At 38.2% G+C, this 19,400-nt stretch overlaps 1 protein-coding gene across 3 annotated transcripts in view; it reads right to left on the bottom strand.

Annotated features, from left to right (window-relative positions):
* GRIP1 (glutamate receptor interacting protein 1) overlaps positions 1-19,104 on the bottom strand; it is a 361,453-nt gene extending 342,349 nt beyond the window's left edge. For all 3 annotated transcript variants that reach the window (XM_077807749.1, XM_077807750.1, XM_077807751.1), the window contains exon 1: positions 18,626-19,104. In XM_077807749.1, coding sequence (XP_077663875.1) covers positions 18,626-18,758 — 133 coding nt within the window. In that variant the 5' untranslated portion in view covers positions 18,759-19,104. The remainder of the gene's footprint in view (positions 1-18,625) is intronic.
* Between the last annotated feature and the right edge of the window lie 296 nt (positions 19,105-19,400).

Raw genomic sequence — 19,400 nt, 5'->3', positions numbered from 1 at the left:
CATAGTTAGTAAAAATACCAACGTAGTCAAACTATATTTAAGTAGCCCAGCAGCCATTACAGATAAATCTTTTCACACAAGACCCTGCAACACTATCTTAGTGAAATGTGGGAAATATATAGGGTTTACACGTTTCCTGGAAACACAGTATAAATGATTTTTCATACAACTGAATGGTGTCTTTTTTCACCACTTTTTTCTTATTAATACTGATGTAAATCTGAGTTATATTAATCATACTAACAGCACTAATGTAGAAATATGCTTAAGAGTCTAATAAAATTCACTGATTATCTGTTATTCAAGAAAATAATCCATCATGCCTGGAAAAGTGGTTGTAAAAAGTCCAATTATCTGTAAAACACAATGGACCACCAATCCTTTGGGCTGTAACTAGAATGACCTTCTACTGTTTTGCTCAGTCTCCGGAAACAATTTTTGTGACACACAATCTATCCTATGAAATCCACGAACCATTAAGGTTCTTTATAATAGGCTGACTTTAAAGGAGTAGTTGAAAAAGGCATTGTTTTCTAGCTGCCCAATAACACAAGCACAGATCAATTAATGAATTACAAATCAAACCTGACGTTGTTACTTTGAGGACCAATAGCAGTCTAAAAGAACAACTGGAAACCTTTCAATAGGCAAATCCTCTCACATTGCTGCCCCTCCCCCCCACACACATAGTTGCTTTCAACATACTGTCCATTATTCCATGCATGAATAAAGTTATATTAAGACAAGGAAATTATCTTTAACTGTAACAAAAATAAGAAGGAAAAAAATCTTTACACTGATGTGTCAACAATATTTTTAAAGATTTTTGAGAAATGATTGAAAGTTTATGGAGAATCAAGAAAAGGTTCAACAGAATATCAGTATTCTAATCTCAAAAAGATGCTTTACAAAATTACTGTCCTTGCATTGAGGAGGTGTGGGGAAGAGTAAAGTTCATAAGAGGACCTTCAATAACACAAATGCTAGGAACTCTGAATAACTTTTGTGGATATCTTCCTGGGGCTGTGCTAGGCACAGTATGTCAGACTATCAAACTGTCACTATATCCAGAGGTGTTTCAAAGAGCCCAGTGATTCCACAATCCTACTACACATTCCACTGGATTTAATGATTAATGCACAGTTATAACCATTGGCCTCAACAGCTTTGGTCTCAATGTTTCAGAACTCACCCACCCCTCTCCCTTCAGCACTGAACCTAGCCTGCAATTAAAAGTAGTAAAACACTTGCATACTATTTACTGTGTATTTTATTGATTTGTAATATATTGTCAATCAATTTCTTTTGTAAACACAACTTACTACAAAAACTGATAGAACAGCAGAATTTTGGTAATGTATGTTATCCAGAGAATTTCATTGGTGTTTGTCAAATAACATTCAGCAAATGGTGTTTGACCAACTATAGGCCTAGATGAATACAGAGTGGGGAGGAGCGTTTTTGAACAAATTGGACCCCAGCTATTTCTCAATGCTATTTGGCCATCCCTTCACTTTTGGTATCAACTTTTTCCCTTTCCTAACATCTTTTCCTGTCATCTTCAGTTTCTTTCTCTTTTCATTTTTCCTCTCTCTCCCCAGCCTATTATCATTCTCTCTTCCCCCTTTACCTACATTCTACCTCCTTTCAACCTCTCCTCCTATATTTTCGCTCACCTCCCTCCAAAATTCACTTTTTTCTAAACTTATGCTACCAATCCCTCTCTTCCCTCTCTCATGCCTTTCTTGCCTCGAAAGCCCTGCCCCGATATATGAGTATTGGAAATTTTACCCAATACCTAAAAGCATGAGGACTAGAGCTACAAGCCACATTCTGCTACTAAAGATGCATCCAGTGTCCCGGGGCAACACCCAATTGAGAAACCAGTTCCATCCAGGTGCTTGTCCCTGAACTTGCTCAGCAGTTCTATCTTTTTTATCAGTATTTGGAAACTAAGTATCTGACAAAACTGAAGTGCCTATGTTCACATCAATTCCTCGGTGACTGCTAGCTAGTAGAAATAAGGAGCGTATTTTGTCTCACACATTCTGTTTCCCAATTCTCACACCAAAGCCTTCAGATTGCTACCAGGGTTGGTTGAGATTTCCACTACTTTACACCTCCTTCAGCCTCCTGGCTGCTGCATTTCAGCAGCTAACAACCTACCTTCCTAATGAATATCAGCAGTGCCTACCTTTGCTGCTGCTCAGCATTCTCCTAGGCAGCAGCAGAGTGAAACTGATGTGATTCTTGTCTGTTTCACTGTTCCCCACAGTATTCTGATTGGTAGCAGTGACAATAGAAGCTGAAGCAAGGGAAAGCACTGCAAAAGCACTAGAACTGTCAGTTTGCACTCAGGTCGCATGATCACATTTGAAATATTACTTTCAGAACCATAAGAGCTAGAACTTTTTCTAGTTTTAAATTGTTTTAAATGAAAGCTGAGATGCTGCATATATTGGCAGTAATTGTCCAAAAACGCTTCCTTCTTACCCTCGACATACAGACTTTTCATAACACATTATAGAATATGAAATTGTTAGTCAAGAATTCTATATTCTTTCTATTACAAAAAACAGTACACTAAAAAAAAAATTAAGGTTGCAAAATTAAGTACACCAAGTTAGGAGAAGCCAGAATTAAGATGGACTCTTCAACCCTAATTTGTCCCCCCTTTGAACATATGCATTTCTGATACAGTTTTTAATTACATGATCACATACTTTTTCTAAATCACAGGACCTTGTCTCCGTCAATGACCAGGATTGAATGAATATTCAATATTTTGTTTTATTATTATTGTTCAATATGTGGCCCCCATGCCTTGCTTACTGCACACTATTCAAGTCCTGTTCTAAAGAGAGAATAATTAATTTCCTTATCAACTTCTCTATGGCTCTCATCATTGTAATATCTGAGTGTTTTACAAACAATTAATTTTCACAATACATCTCTGAGATTAGAGGCTATTACCATCCTCATGCTCCTGATGGGAAACTAAGGCAGAGAGCGATTAATGTCAAAGGGCTCCATTAATTTTGGGTGCCCCATTTGACATGCATAGGACCTGATTTTTTCAGAGTACATAACATTATATAGCACTTTATATGTGCAAAGCACAGCTCCCATTGACCTCAGTTGCAGTTGTGAGTGCTCAGCACTCAGACAATGAGAATACACTATTAATGACCACTAGCAAAAAGTTTGTTTTGAAGATATATATACACTGCTATATGATGGCTGCACACGTAGGCATACCCAAGCTAGCTTTGATCGAGCTACTCACTAAAAATATACTCCTGGGAGAGTTCTGTGCCACTGTGTGCACACAGAATTCATGTCCTAGGCAGATTTCTTTGCTTCCCTGCAGAAAAATGACTTCTAATAGTGAAGAAAAGGTAAGCCACAAGAGCAGTCACATCCCCCTCCCCAGCAGCATGAGCTAGCCACCCAAGTAACTTGGGTGGTTAATCTGTGCCGCTGCTGCTTCACTGCTATTTTTAGTGAAATAGCTCAATTAAAACTAATCAGATATGCCTACACGAGTTGCAACCACACCTCCCAAATACAGTGTAGACATACCCTATAAATGATTAGCCTAGCACCACATAGGAACTGGCAGAGGCAGGGACAGAATCCAGCTCTCTAGGGCAGTAATCAAGTGTCTTAACCATTCTTTCTCGTCCTGCAATTCTCTGCCTCATTCATACAGACATTCCAACTTCTGCAACAAATGAGGTAGGGCTTCTACAGACAACACCCTCCTTCACTACACAACCCCAATTAATCCCCAGAGCACAATATATCCTGTGCACTGAATAATGCAGGGTACTGTGGGAAAAGATAGCATATAATCATGTAATTAAAGGATGTATCATAATGCATATGCAAATGGTTTCCTAACTTTTAGGTGCTTGACTTTGCAACCTTAATGTTTTAAGGTAGTTTTGTGTGTGTAATTTCCTAGGTTTCTAAAAAAGGAAACTAAAAATCAGAAAATGTAATCACGTGGCACCATATGGACACCCAAATGGTTCATAAGCCAGACTGTAACATTTAGAGCTACAGCAGACTACTTCCACTTGAGCTCGTGGAGTAACTGACAGCAGTACTAGGTTGCTATCCTCTATGTGGACCTGCAGTAGAGGGAAATGAGACATACACTTTGCCAGTGGAATCAGAATCACAGCATTAGAGAATCGTAGGACTGGAAGGGACCTCGAGCAGTCATCTAGTCCAGTCCTCTGCACTCATGGCAGGACTAAGTATTATCTATACCATACCTGACAGGCGTTTGTCTAACTTGCTCTTAAAAATCCCCAATGTTGGAGATTCCACAATCTCCCTAGGCAATTTATTTCAGTGCTTAACCACCCTGACAGTTTGGAAGTTTTCCTAATGTCCAACCTAAACCACCCTTGCTGCAATTTAAGCCCATTGCTTCTTGTCCTGTCCTCAGAGGTTAAGGAAAATAATAAGTTTCTAGCCCTCCTGCTTATAGAGAAATGCTTCAAAATATGACAATAGTACTGTACTTTTACCTATATGGCCCACTTTATCACAGAATCTAAGTACCTCACAATCTTTAATATGTTTATTCTCACAGCAGCCTGTGACAGTGGTGCTCAAACTTTTCCAGTAATGCCCCGCCTTAGCAGTAACGGAATCTGCCCATGCCCTCCTCCATTACTGCACAGCCAAGGCTCCTCAGCAGTGGAGCTTGGGCTGAAGGCAGAGCTGGGGATGGGGTGGAGCTGGGGCTAGAGGCACAGATGGAATAAGGGCAGAGCTGGGCTGGCGCTGGAGAAAGGGCTGCGGTCGGAGCTGCAGCTGGGATCACAGCTGCTCTGGGGGCGGAGCAGGCAGCAGAGTGAAGCTGCAGCTGGGGTTGGAGCTGGTCTGTGGGTGGAGCTGGTGGTGAAGAGGATAGGAGGGTGGAGCTGGTCCTGGGGGCAGAGCAGGACTGGGGATTGAATGGGGTTGGAGGCTGAGTTAGTCTGTGGGTGGAGTGGGGCTGGAAGCATGCCGCTCTCTCCCTGCCCCCCGTGGGGGCTGGCCCTGGCCCTGCTGTCTACCCCCCTGAACATTCCTCTGTGCCCCCCTAGGAAGCATGCCCCACAGTTTGAGGGCCACTGCCCTATGAGTTAGGCAAGTACTATTATCCTCATTTACAGATAGAGATTGTTAGGAGGCTGTCATAAAAGGGAAAGTCTTAGAAACTTAGGAGTCTTTTTAAAAGATTCTGTAAAACATTTTCCATGTTCCAAACAGTAAAGAATTGTGAAGAAAATGTGCTATTTTATTTCTTCATTTATGTTTATCAAAATGTCTAGCCAAGAGGATTTTGTCTTCTGTTGTGCTCACAGATGTGTATGAATGTTTGAATAGTAACTACAGATGAATTATGTAGTTTAATTAAATATGAATTTATATAGAGTCCTTGCTTAAGCAATGCAGTTTTATAATACAATTTGGTCAGTGAGACACTGTAACATGTATAGTTCTCTGCAGGTAGGAAAACAATACTTCTTGTTAAAAGAACAGGAGGACTTGTGGCACCTTAGAGACTAACAAATTTAAGGTGCCACAAGTACGCCTGTTCTTTTTGCGGATACAGACTAACACAGCTGCTACTCTGAAACCTGTCAGTACTTCTGTTGTGCTAGGAGTAGAGTCAAGTCTTGAAGGTCACTTGGGGGAACAAAAGTGTAATCTTTCCTGTACTGCATGTTTAACAGAACTTTGGATTTATGCTATTATAGTTATTCTATATAGTTATTTAAAGGAGACTGGTTTATTTATGTAGGTTTAAGAAGCCTACAATGGTAACAGGCTGAGACATCAGTACTTCAATTTTTTGCACCAGCTATTGGAACTTCTTTCTGCTGACAATTAGGAATGTAGACTATCAGTACTATTGTTCTTTCTTTCACCCTCAATTCCAACCCTTGTTCCTTGTCTGTTAAAATAAAGATTTTCATATGCCTTAGCTCAAGAAACATATTTTTATAAGAAATGTCACCCTGTTGCTACTCTTCTCTTTAAATTACTTTGCTGCTATGACACTGCACATCTAATCATTTAGAATGGTGAGCGGCCAATGTGTTGCTACTGTCCAATATATTTACATCAGCTTTTTCTGATAACCCAATTTCAAACAAAGGAATTTAGAGATGTGGGCAGCCACTGAACTTTCTGTTTCCTGCGGTGAATGTGTAAGTGCAAGTATTTATCATCGATATGTGAACTTACATCATGCATATAAAATGACAGGATTATTTTTCTCTTTGGATATTCTGAATTGATTTTGACATTGAGTTATATGAACTAAAGTTAAGCTGATAGACACTTTACCTACTGCTTTTTATCTATTCTGCTACAGCCATCCCGCTCTGAAATTCTAAAGATTGAATGGATTTTTACTATTTTCTTCAATAGGGTACAATTGCCATGTATAGTACATTATCAAAAAGAATAGACAGCTGTTTGTCTTAAAAATATTTAGTCATTTCCCTTATATAGACATTGTTTTCCCACTAAAATATATTATAAGCAAAGCTGATAGTGCTATCTATATTTAAAGTTCTTCAATAATTTATATTACAGGATCTTGTTTTCATTTGCTTAGAATATTGCCAAACTTAAAATGTTTTAGGCTGAAATTTTCCTTGTTGAGTGTCTGTCTCAGGCTTTTTGGGGTAAGTTTCAGTGAAAACGGTTCATCTGTTACAGACTGGGGGAGAATGTTTCTTTCCATGTGAAAAAATGCTTACAACCATTCCACTGAGATGCTCTAGTGCCTCCATTCTTCGGGGACAGGGACTTGAGATTTGTTGCGGGGGGGAGGGGATATCATCCTGATAGCAGGGATGTGCCTTTTGCTTTCCCCATGAAAAACAGTGCAAATTTGGCCAAATTATAAGCCTCTGCGGGGGGGGGGGGGGACACAGTTTGCACATGCCAAATTAATTTGTTGGCTAAACGATCTAAGGATGCCATTTGCCATCATGGGGCTGCAGAGGCACAGTGGATTTTCCCTGTAATTATTGTTATGGGTTGTTGTGGGCCACTGTAACATCTGGCAAAGAAAATGAGACCAAGGAAGCCTGTCTCCCCTGTACTCTCAATGCTTTTGGTGCTCAAGCAATGTGGAGGCAGAAGTGGCCTGATTAGATGCAGAGGTCTCAAGAGACAGACTTAAGGTGGGGGATGTGGCAGAGGAAGTAGATTGGGACAAGAAGCTTCAGGGAGGAAGAGTGGAATTGGGATCGGGGTGTGAGGTGGGGAGCAGAAAGATCAGATGAGGAGCCAGAGTCAGTGGGGACAGGGACTGACTGGAAAAGGAGATTGTGGGAGAAGGAGAAGAGGGAGATTGGGAGCTGGGATGGGGGAAGACTGGGACTTACATGGGGAGTCCTGAGGAATGACTTAATATTGGCTAGGCAAGGAGACTGGGACTGGAACAAGACGCTGCATGGGGGATGGCAGGATGTAGAATAGGAGAAGCTGATGGAGAGAAAAGACAGGATTGGTATAGGGACAGACACCATTACTCAGCAAATGTCTGTGAATTGGGAAGGGGTTGCAAGTGCTTTAGAAGACTGGATTAAAATTTGAAATTATCTGGACAAACTGGAGAAATGGTTTGAAGTAAATAGGATGAAATTCAATAAGGACAAATGCAAAGTACTCCACTTAGGAAGGAACAATCAGTTGCACAAATACAAAATGGGAAATGACTGCCTCGGAAGGAGTACTGGAGAAAGGGATCTGGGGGTCACAGTGGATCACAAGCTAAATATGAGTCAACAGCGTAACACTTGCAAAAAAAGTGAACATCATTCTGGGATTGTCTATTAGCAAGACACGAGAAGTAATTCTTCTGTTCTATTCTGCACTGATTAGGCCTCAACTGGAATACTGTGTCCAGTTCTGGGTGCCACATTTCAGGAAAGATGTGGACAAATTGGAGAAAGTCCAGAGAGGAGCAACAAAAATGATTAAAGGTCTAGAAAACATGACCTATGAGGGAAGATTGAAAAAATTGGGTTTGTTTAGTCTGGAGAAGAAGAGACTGAGAGGGGACATGATAACAGTTTTCAAGTACATAATAGGTTGTTACAAGGAGGAGGGAGAAAAAATATTTTTAAAAATGGAAGCTGAGATTCATTCAACTACTCACTTGACTCCAGACACTAGGACTTTAGGGGGAAAAAAATCAAGTACCACAAGACTTGCAATGAAATCACAAAAGTTGGCAACGCTGCTATTTGCATAATGAAAAATAGATACCTTAACCTCAATACACGCAACCTGAGCTATCGATATACAACCCCTTAATTATCACACAAAATGACAAAGTCAAACTTTTTAGAACCACAAACAAGACCAAAATAAAACAATGACAAACCCACCTATGTAATGCAAACAAGAATTCTTTACACCCTTCGTGAAATGAAGGTGGGAGAATCTTCCATGCAGGGAAGAACTAGGCTGTTTCTGACCACAGCCTGATTTTTAAGAAGTCCCTGATAATCCAAACTCCCAACAGAGTCAGGTGGGATTGGCCCACGGCAACTTGACCAGCAAGAGAGGCAGACAGCTACAGCTATCCAGAAACAGCACCAGCATCACTGCACCTCCCAGAAAGACACTTGCAAGGCAGTCTGACTTACAGTACATATACTGCACCATAGGTCACCACCACCATTATCATCATAACAGAACTCAGTAGCACTACCATAACTGCGAAGTTTTAGGCATTCCCTTTATTAAGTCTGTCTTGCAGTGCAAAGCAACACAATTTGGGCTTCCAGCACAACTTGGCAGTTAGAAGTAACTGCTTCCATTGAAGTCCAAGACAAAGTTCCCACATTGACTTCTGTAGGAGCAGAGCGAGGTCGACACAGAGTGATTGAACATTTAATCTGTGAAGTTATACAAGTCAAAAAAACAGATCTGTAGTAGTTTGGGGTTCTTTCTTGTCACTGTTTAGCTTCATTTTTAAAGTAAACTAGTTCGGATTTTTTTCCCTTTAATTTTATAATATAAAAAAACAAGATCTAAAGCAATACAAAAATGCTTTAATTCCTAGATATAGAGGTAATGTGTACTGATAACTCTAAACCAGTGTCTCAGTCTTTCCAGACTACTGTACCACTTTCAGGATTCTTCTGATTTGTCTTGCGTACCTCCAAGTTTCACCTCACTTAAAAACTATTTACTTATATAATCAGACATAAAAATACAAAAGGGACACAGTACTCTATTACTGCAAAATTGCTTAATTTCTTATTTTTAACATATAATTATAAAATAAATTGACTGGAATATAAATATTGTACTTACATTTCAGTGTATGGTATATAGAGCAGTATAAAGTCATTGTCTGTATGAAATTTTAGTTTGTACTTACTTCACCAGTGCTTTTTTATGTAGCCTGTTGTAAAACTAGGCAATTATCTAGATGAATTGATGTACCCGCTGGAAAATCTCTGCATACCCATAAGGGTATGCGTACCCAGTTGACAACCACTGCTCTAAAACTATACAGCCTTCCTCTGCACAATATATATAAGGGCTGTCAAGTGATTAAAAAAATTAATCACAATTAATCATGCAATTAAAAATAGTGCAATTAAAATATTAATTGCACTGTTAAACAATAATAGAATATCATTTAAATATTTTTGGATGTTTTCTACATTTTCAAATATAATGATTTAAATTACAACACAGAACACAAAGTGTACAGTGGTCACTGTATATTTATTTTTGATTACAAATATTTGCACTCTAAAAACAAAAGAAATAGTATTTTTCAATTCACCTAATACAAGTACTGTAGTGCAATCTTTTTATGATGAAAGTTGAACTTACAAATGTAGAATTATGTATAAAAATAACTGCATTCAAAAATAAAACAATGTAAAACTTCAGAGCCTACAAGTCCACTCAGTCCTATTTCTTGCTCAGTCAATCACTCAGACAAACAAGCTTGTTTACATTTGTAGGAGATAATGCTGCTGCTTCTTGTTCACAATGTCACCTGGAAATGAGAACAGAAGTTCGCATGGCACTGTTCCAGCCGGCATCACAAGATATTTACATGCCAGATGCACTGAAGATTCATTCGTATGTCCCTTCATGCTTCATCCACCGTTCCAGAGGACATGCGTCCATGCTGATGACAGGTTCTGTTCAACAACAATCCAAAGCAGTGTGGACCAACACATGTTCAGTTTCATCATCTGAGTCAGATGCCACCAGAAGAAGGTGGATTTTCTTTTTTGGTGGTTTGAGTTTTGTAGTTTCTGCGTTGGAGTGTTGCTCTTTTAAGACTTCTGAAAGCATGCTCCATACCTCGTCCCTCTCAGATTTTGGAAGGCACTTCAGAACTCCAAAACTTGGGTTGAGTGCTGTAGCTATCTTTAGAAATCTCACATTAGTACCTTCTTTGCCTTTTGTCAAATCTGCAGTGAAAGTGTACTTAAAATGAACATGTTCTGAGTCATCATCTGAAACTCCTATAACATGAAATATATAGCAGAATGTGGGTAAAACAGAGCAGGAGACATACAGTTCTCCCCCAAGGAGTTCAGTCACAAATTTCATTAATGCATTATTTTTTAATGAGTGTCATCAGCAAGGAAGCATGTCCTCTGGAATTATAGCCGAAGCATGAAGGGGCATATGAATGTTTAGCATATCTGGCATGTAAATACCTTGCAATGCCAACTACAAAAGTCGCATCTGAATGCCTGTTCTCACTTTCTGGTGACATTGTAAATAAAAAGTGGGCAGCATTATCTCCCATAAATGTAAACAAACTTGTTTGTCTTAGCAATTCGTTGAATAAGAAGTAGGACTGAGTGGACTTGTAGGCTCTAAAGTTTTGTATTGTTTTGGTTTTGAGTGCAGTTATGTAACAAAAAAAATCTACATTTGTAAGTTGCATTTCATGATAAAGAAATTGTAATACAGTACTTGTATGAGGTGAACTGAAAAATACTATTTCTTTTGTTTATCATTTTTACAGTGCAAATATCTGTAATCAAAAACAACAATGTAAAATGAGCAGTGTACATTTTGTATTCTGTGTTGTAATTGAAATCAATATATTTGAAAATGTAGAAAAACATCCAAAAAATTTTAACTTTCAATTAGTATTCTATTATTTAACAGAGCAATTAAAACTTCAATTAATTGTAATTAATTTTTTGAGTTAACTGCATGAGTTAACTGCAGTTAATCGACAGCACTAATATATATTTGTGTGGATTTGCTAACATTTAGAAACAGATTGGTGACAAATAACTACCTATGTGGATGAAAGCTGACTAACCTTTGTCATTAGCAAATAGTATGTGATTTAACTAATAAGAATTTTTTTTAAAAAATCAGAACACATAACTTGAGGTATGTCATTTTCTTTAAAGAAAAGGAGTACTTGTGGCACCCTAGAGACTAACCAATTTATTTGAGCATAAACTTTCGTGAGCTACAGCTCACTTCATCGGATGCGCATCCGATGAAGTGAGCTGTAGCTCATGAAAGCTTATGCTCAAATAAATTGGTTAGTCTCTAAGGTGCCACAAGTACTCCTTTTCTTTTTGCGAATACAGACTAACACGGCTGTTACTCTGAAACCTGTCACTTTCCTTAGTACAGGTTTAGGGTTAGAGTTATTTTGATAACAGGTCTGGTCTACAATTTGACCTGATTAGCATTATCAGCACAAAGTTATTTTTCAAACAAGTCAAGTTAGGGAATGCAAAGACATTTCCATATAAGATTTTCCTAGTGGCAGGAGTTCATGCCATAGTCTTGCACATTATTCTCTGAGAAGACTACCTTAACTTGTGCAGTTTTTCTGCAGAGGGTCTCTCCCTGACCTCCCAAAGTGTACATTCCAAGGGGGTTATCACAAGTTTAATATTAGGGTGACCATACATCCCATTTTGGACGGAAAAGTCCCTTTTTTAAGCCCTGTCTCAGCCGTCCCGACTCTCCCCCCGCCCCGCCCCCAAAGAGGCATTTGTCGCATTTGCTCTTGCTAACTTGATCAGCTGGCAAGAGCAAACAGGACAAATGCCCACCTTTGTTAAAAAGGTCAGGTGTAGTGCAGGGGAACATGTGGTGGACAAGCGGAGATGTCAACCCCTTGCAAGGGGGGAGGGAGGCAGGGCTGGGGTGGGGAGACAACATTCCAGCATGCAGGGGCCCCCACAGGGTTCCAGTGAGGGGCAACAGCCTTGTGGGGGGGAGGAAGCAGGGTTCCAGCGACCAGCAAGAGCATGGGGGGTGGGGCCCTCAGGCAAGTGGCTGGGGGTGTCTCGTTTTCTCTTTGGGAAATATGGTCACCCTATTTAATATTAATTCCGCCTCGTTTCACTGTATGCGTGTTTTGTTGTTGGCAAGGGCTGCTCTTCTCTCACTAAAAGAGAAGGAGTACTTGTGGCACCTTAGAGACTAACCAATTTATTTGAGCATGAGCTTTCGTGAGCTACAGCTCACTTCATCAGATGCATACCGTGGAAACTGCAGCAGACTTTATATATACACAGAGAATATGAATCTTCTCTCACTGCACATACTTCCCTGTTGCTTCATTCCCATCTCCCCTCAATAGTTGTCTCCATCTGGGGGCTACCATCCCACAGCTGACTCCGAGAGCAGCTCTTGTAGCAGCGGTAGCTAGTAAAGACAGCTAAACTGGGTCCTCATTTCCAGGTGCCTTTAGAGGTGTCCAAGCTCCTCTTTGCCAGACAAAGAGCCCACTGAAGCAATTGGAAACAAGGAGAACAGTCAGCACCAAGTGGCCCTCCAGATAGCCTGAGAACTGCTACTTCTGACTCAATCTCAAATTTATTCATTTTGCATCTATATCCCCTGGAAAGGCCTTTAGGTCTTCTTTTTCACCATAGATTTGCTCTAGCATGGCTTGGAGGGAGTTCTCCAATTCAGAACCAGGGCCTGAGTTTCCGCTACAAGTAGCTGATGCCAGCTTTAGGCAGATTTCAGCTTGAAAACATCTAACTGATCCAATTAATTTTTGTACACATAATAGTCAAGTTGCTTCTGAATTAATTCTGTACATTTCAGATCATCAGGTTTGGCAAACTGTTGCAACATTAGCATTTTTATGGTTCCCTAAGTGAGTGCTTAGCTAGACATGGATTTAGCATAGCACTTAAGCACATACTTATCTTTAAGCACAAAAACTCATGTATGACCATTCTGTACATTAGCAATTTCCCCCACACACCTATTTGATGTTCTTTGGTGTTTTTGAATATTGAATGATATTCTGAAACTACCAAATAATTTAAATTTTAATAGTCGCTATTAAGTATATACAACAAAATCTTTACATAATATGTTTATACTACTCATTTAGAATTCTTAACTTTCGCTGTTAAATATCTTAACCGTTACAAGCGACAGCAGGCTAAAATTTGACCTACAGATTGCCACTTGGATGTGACATTTTCTACCAAATAAGTTCCTGATCCTGCAAACAGATGTGTGTGTAACTTTACCCACTCAAATAATTCTATTGACCTTACTCATGTGAGTAAAATTACTTATATGGATTTGTACTAATGAGGCAAAAATACGTAAATTGGTTAAATCACTGACATAGCAAACAATCCATTATCATTTCTGCTCTATCACTTAAAAATGGCTTTTTGGGGGGGAGGGGGATGACCAAAGGGTCTCTCTAAAATATTTTATTGTTCCAAAAAACAGTATTAAGGCATCAAAAGAAATATTACATATGTTTATATAATTATACATGCTATGCTGTGAGATTTCTGGTAATCCAGTGGCCTAATCTTTAATAAATGTAAATTTTATACTCTGGACATGTGCAAGAACTGAGACAAAACAAAATATAACAAAACATGCACACAACGTCTTTTGTCTTAAAATGACACCTTATAGTTATACATTTACTTTCTATAAACTAGAGCCTTTTGAGTTTACATTGAGAAATAGCTAAGCACATGCCTACGTACTTTTCAAAGTACTTTAGCTCTAAAAATGCACCATGCAATAATGCCACATAATTTTTACTAACTGTTTATTGTATATCCTGTAGTAGTTCCCTCTGCATCTGAGATAAGGAAGTGATATTCTCCTAAAATTCCCTCCCTTTAAAACCATCATCTCCACAAAGACCTAATATCATGGCCACCAGCAGATGCTTTTTGGAGGCTAACAAAACTGTAGCATAGGCTAGTTATATACTCACTTCTGGTATTATCCTGTCCTGAGTACTGAGCATACAAACAATAAATAGCATCCCATAACCCATCTGCAATGAAAGTCAAAGCCCAGTTCAGAAAACAAATTGTGATCCTTTTATATTGCAAATGCCACTAGGGCATTGTTACGACAAATACAAATACTTTGTAAAAGTTTTATGTTTCACAATTTATTATCAGCCATTTCAAACTGTAATCTGTTGAAACTTGCTGGTTAACAGAAGCAAAAATCATGGATCATTCAGGATTTTGAGTAGCTATTTTAAAAAAAAAATGTAAAACAAAATGGTGCCTCCGTATTGACTATGTAACAGAGAAGGTTAGAGCATGCCAGCTCCATTAAGGGGTAAACAGTGAGGTGACAAAATTTGCAGATGATACAAAACTACTCAAGATACTTAAATCAAACAAAAGGAAGTATTTCTTCACACAACGCACAGTCAACCTGTGGAACTCCTTGCCAGAGGATGTTTTGAAGGCCAAGACTATCACAGGGTTCAAAAAAGGACTAGATAAATTCATGGAGCATAAATCCATCAGTGGCTATTAGCCAGATGGGCAGGGATAAAAAATTATGCTCTGAAGTGTCCCCAGCTTATGGTTTGCCAGAAGTTGGGAATGGGAGACAGAGGATGGATCACTTCATGATTACCTGTTCTGTTCATTCCCTCTGATGCACCTGGCATTGGCCACGGTCGGAAGACAGGATACTGGGCTAGATGGACCATTGTTCTGATCCAGTATGGCAGTTCTTACGTTATTTTCATTCTGCATTGGAATGAAAATAAAACCTTTTGTATTTTTTTTACAAAACGGAAAGGTGTGGAACCCTCCATTTTCAGATTGAAAAGATTAAGTTCCTGATTAGTGTCTACACCTCTCTGGTCAGAAGTGAATAGAGCACCATGGAACTCGGAAATCTTCCCATCAGAAATTTCATCAAACCAATATATCTTTGTGAAATGTTTCGGTTTTGGCAAAACAATGTATTTCAATGTCAAAAATGTTCCAAGAAGCTCTACTATGTAACATTCTTACTGTTCAGAAGCAGTGTAGATAATGTAATAAGTATTTTTATTATGCAAAGCTTCATTAAAAGGAACAAGTTGAGTGGTGGCGTTTTAATGGTGCACAAGATGAATATAACACTTGCTCAGGCATCTTATGTAATAATCACCAAGTTTTCTGAGTACGTGGGGCAGTAATTTCATTATCCATTATTGTCACGTTACATCTCATTTAAATGAATGTGACACCTGCAATATCATTATGAATGTGTGTAACAAGAATACCACTCAGCAATACTAATAGTATGTAACACTGTGAAGTCAGAGAATCTCAATAAAAATAATGTAGCTGATGCGGCATCTCAAAATAAGGCTAGCCATTTATGAATAAAGCTTAAAGGAAATGAAATTAAATAGAGCTGTAGTAAAAACTTGATAAAAAGGGGGAAATTCAAAGTTGGGACCATCCTTTTACCAGGAGAGCTTTCGCTATTACTACCCTTCGTTCACCCTATTGTGCCAAAGCAGTATAGCTCATCTAATTTTCCATGAAGAGGGCTTCAGAAGAGTGGCAATGCTATATACCATCTAGCTTGAGCTACAATACCAGGCACAAAAGGGGAAGTTAAGGACAGAATAAGGTCAACTTTTATCCAAAATCCCCAGAGGCCTATTCCATTTTTAACTCGATTTTCTTGCTTTTTGTTTGGCTGTTTGATCCTGGAGTTATTTTAATACAGTTTTTGCATTTCATCAAGTAAGAACATGAGAGATATTACTGCACATGTAAAATGACTGTTTGAATGAATCCTCAGCTCCACTAGGTAAATTTAAATGGAATTAAAATGTTTACATTTCTTTGGACATAAAAATCCAAATACATAATATTATTGGGGGGAGGAGGGGAGGAAGAGGGCATACCAAAAATGCTTAAGCTATTTGAGTGAACAACAGGTCCTTGATTCCATTAGCTCTGAGCTGTTGACATTTGTATCAGTAAATACACTAGAAGATCATTTCAACAATGCAAAGAATTTTCTAAACATAAAGGAATGCCAAAGGAATCATTATTAAAAGGCTTGTCATTCCTCTTAACCTGCACTGTAAACAGTGAATTGCTGGTGCATAGTTAAGTAATATTTAAACATGGAATGTACATTTAATTTTATAAATTACATGAAATGCAGGTTAAAGAGCAAAAGTTTTAGCAACAGCAGGAGCATGCCTTGACATTTTGTACAACATAATTTAAGTGAATATCACACCTATCCACCAAAACTGTGACACACAACCTACTTGAAAGAGTAGACAAAAGAAGCATTAAGAAACAATTATATTCGATGAGATATCTTAATAAAAGACGCTGGTGTTTGATGACTGATGAATAGTCAAATCTCTAGAGTTTGAGTATCTTGTAATACATTTTATTAAGTAGCTGTTTGAAGTTGCAAGCCCCATGTGCATCCAACGGCAGAATTATGCATTATGTTTTAGGTGGTTATTTAACTCTGGATTATGAGCACTGATGAAAGTGGCAGAGAACATGCCTACCCACCCACTTGAAAATATTTATTGTGTACATGATCTTGGCAAGTTAAAGTGTGTAGAAAAAATGTTTATCATTTTATTCTATTAAGGGGAGTCAAAATGAAAGGAGTACTCACTATTAAGCATTTGGTCCAGTCACACAGTTGTCTCATGCTAATTTTTTTTTAAAAAAAGCTAATAAAATCATAGGTACATACATTTGATGTTGGTTTGCTTGGTTGTTTTTGTTAAAATATGTTCTATTACAATCTGTTAGGGAAACACTAGCTTAACACTTCTAATTTGATATATAGCCATGTGATTTGTGTGACACGAATAAAGCTGAAGAAAGCGAAAAAGTTGCATGTTTTCATTAACTTATTTCATTTTAAAATTCTACAATGTTTTGTAGTTTTAAATTTGATGTTCCTGATGTAGAGTACACAATTGTAAGATGGTACCTTGCCATGATAATCTTTTTTAAAAAGAAAGTGCTTTGCTTAACAGATCTCAAATCAGTTGCACATAAATCATCCACATTACTTTAATGTAATTTGCATAACAATAAGCACTTATAAAAAAAAGCTCAGAGAATATTACTAAGGACGGCCCCATTAAACCCCCAAACAAAATATACACATCATATATTCAACAAATATTAGACCTATCCCCAAAAGTGAGCCATCTTGTTTGACCAGCATAAAAAGTTTGATGCAGTTGATCAGAACTATGTCTAAGACATGTTTACTACTTGCATTTCCATAAAATCCACTTTTTCAGCATTTAACCCTAAAAAGATTATATTATGAAAAAACTACACTTCACTCAGACGGAAACAAGAGGAAGTGATGGAAAAGAAACTGACAGCTACATGAATGGTACATACACATAAGAGTACATTTAACCTTTATGTTGCCAGGAAAAGGCAGAATACAAACTCTTTGCAGAAAAGCTCCCAAATCACAAGTCAAAAGAATAGCAACCCTATTTAAAAATATTTTTTGTGCATGACTGATTATACTGTCAACACCTTCCATTAGAGAATGGCATAATAAACTCAGATGTCTGTGAGTAGCTTCTTTCCCATTGTCCCCTCAGGCATTTCTGGGCATTTCCAATCCATTGGGATAAGTCAGAGAGCGACCAGGAACTCAGAACACTGACAGGTAGAGAGAATTTTTCAAGTGCATTGCAGTTTATAATACAGATTTTGCAGGGGTCTTAAAAACAGCCATTCTATTTTGACGTATAGCTACTACTGCAGATGTCTGACAGCAAATTGAGAGGGGGGTGGGAACCCTGATTACTTAATTCCTGAAGCAATTCTGAACATGCAGCAGCAAAGAAGCCCACTTGAGTTACTTTCTACTGTAAAGATCAGGGCACAGTTCAGACACAAAGGACTTTCAATCAACAAATATTAATCATCAACTTGAACTTATGCAGGAGCAATTATTTTTTAAAAGCCATGTAGTAGAAATATGAATGTAGTTACATTTATATATAAAAGTGTTCTAAAAAGGCTATCATATCAGTTTACAACACAAAGTCGTCTAACAAAAGGCTTGCAACAGTAAGAATCAATTAACTGCACCTGAAATATTAACCACTGCTACAGACCCTGCTTGATTTGAAAGCTAAGATAGCTTTTCTTTCTAATTTCCTACCAGAAAATTTAGACAAATAAATAATAGTAGTCTAATGCTTGTAATACCTGCATGAGGCTCACATGTAGATATCTATCCAGTGTTAGCATTTTGTAATAAAAACAATATTGAATATTTATCACAACAGGAAAACATTAGGTTACACAGTGCTTACTTCGAAAATGCTCTGAAGCATAATAATAGACATCCTCATAGCCCTCATGGTAATCCTCCTCAGGTCGGTACTTTTTGCCTTTTCTTCTTCTCGATCTTCTTATCTGCTTCACAAAGCCCAAGAAACGTTCCATCTCTTTCACCAGCACACAGTTAACAGCCCAGTTTACCTTTTGCTGGTCTTAGCAGCTAAGCTTCACAAAAAGCTGTTTGAGCATGAATGAACAGCAAATATAGATGGAGAGCTGCACCCTTTGACAGCCACTCTGATACCATTAAAAAAAAACAAAACAAAAAAAAAAACACCAACAGTTTCAATTATGACAAAGCATTTTGTTTTACCTTTAAGAGGACCTTTATCAAATCCATTGTTTTTATGTTGAAAAATTGCAATCAAGGTAAAGAAGGAAATAAAGAGAAGTGTTTGATCACAATCAGCCTTTAAAGAAAACAGAACAAAGTTCAGAAGATCTGCCTGACAGCAAGAGGAATCCCAGCACTAGAATTTCACTATCCTATGTCTCCATCATTTGAAGAGGAGCTGGGGGGCGGGGATACATGTTAGTCAATGGACTCAACCATATCTGAAGGCAAAACAGGTTTTCTGTAGCCTGTTAATAACTACCCTGATGTTTACTGTGGCACATGCTCAAGACCTCATTTCATTTCATTTGTTTTAAAAATGTTAACCGTGCTGATCCATTTCCGATACCTCACATGGTGGATGAATAAACAACAAAGTGGTTTAATCCATATAGATAGCCTACTCACCGATA

This window comes from Eretmochelys imbricata, chromosome 1, assembly GCF_965152235.1.
Source record: "Eretmochelys imbricata isolate rEreImb1 chromosome 1, rEreImb1.hap1, whole genome shotgun sequence".
Classification (NCBI taxonomy): domain Eukaryota; kingdom Metazoa; phylum Chordata; order Testudines; family Cheloniidae; genus Eretmochelys; species Eretmochelys imbricata.
Note: the sequence above shows the minus strand (reverse complement) of the source record. Positions and strands in the feature narration are given on the sequence as shown.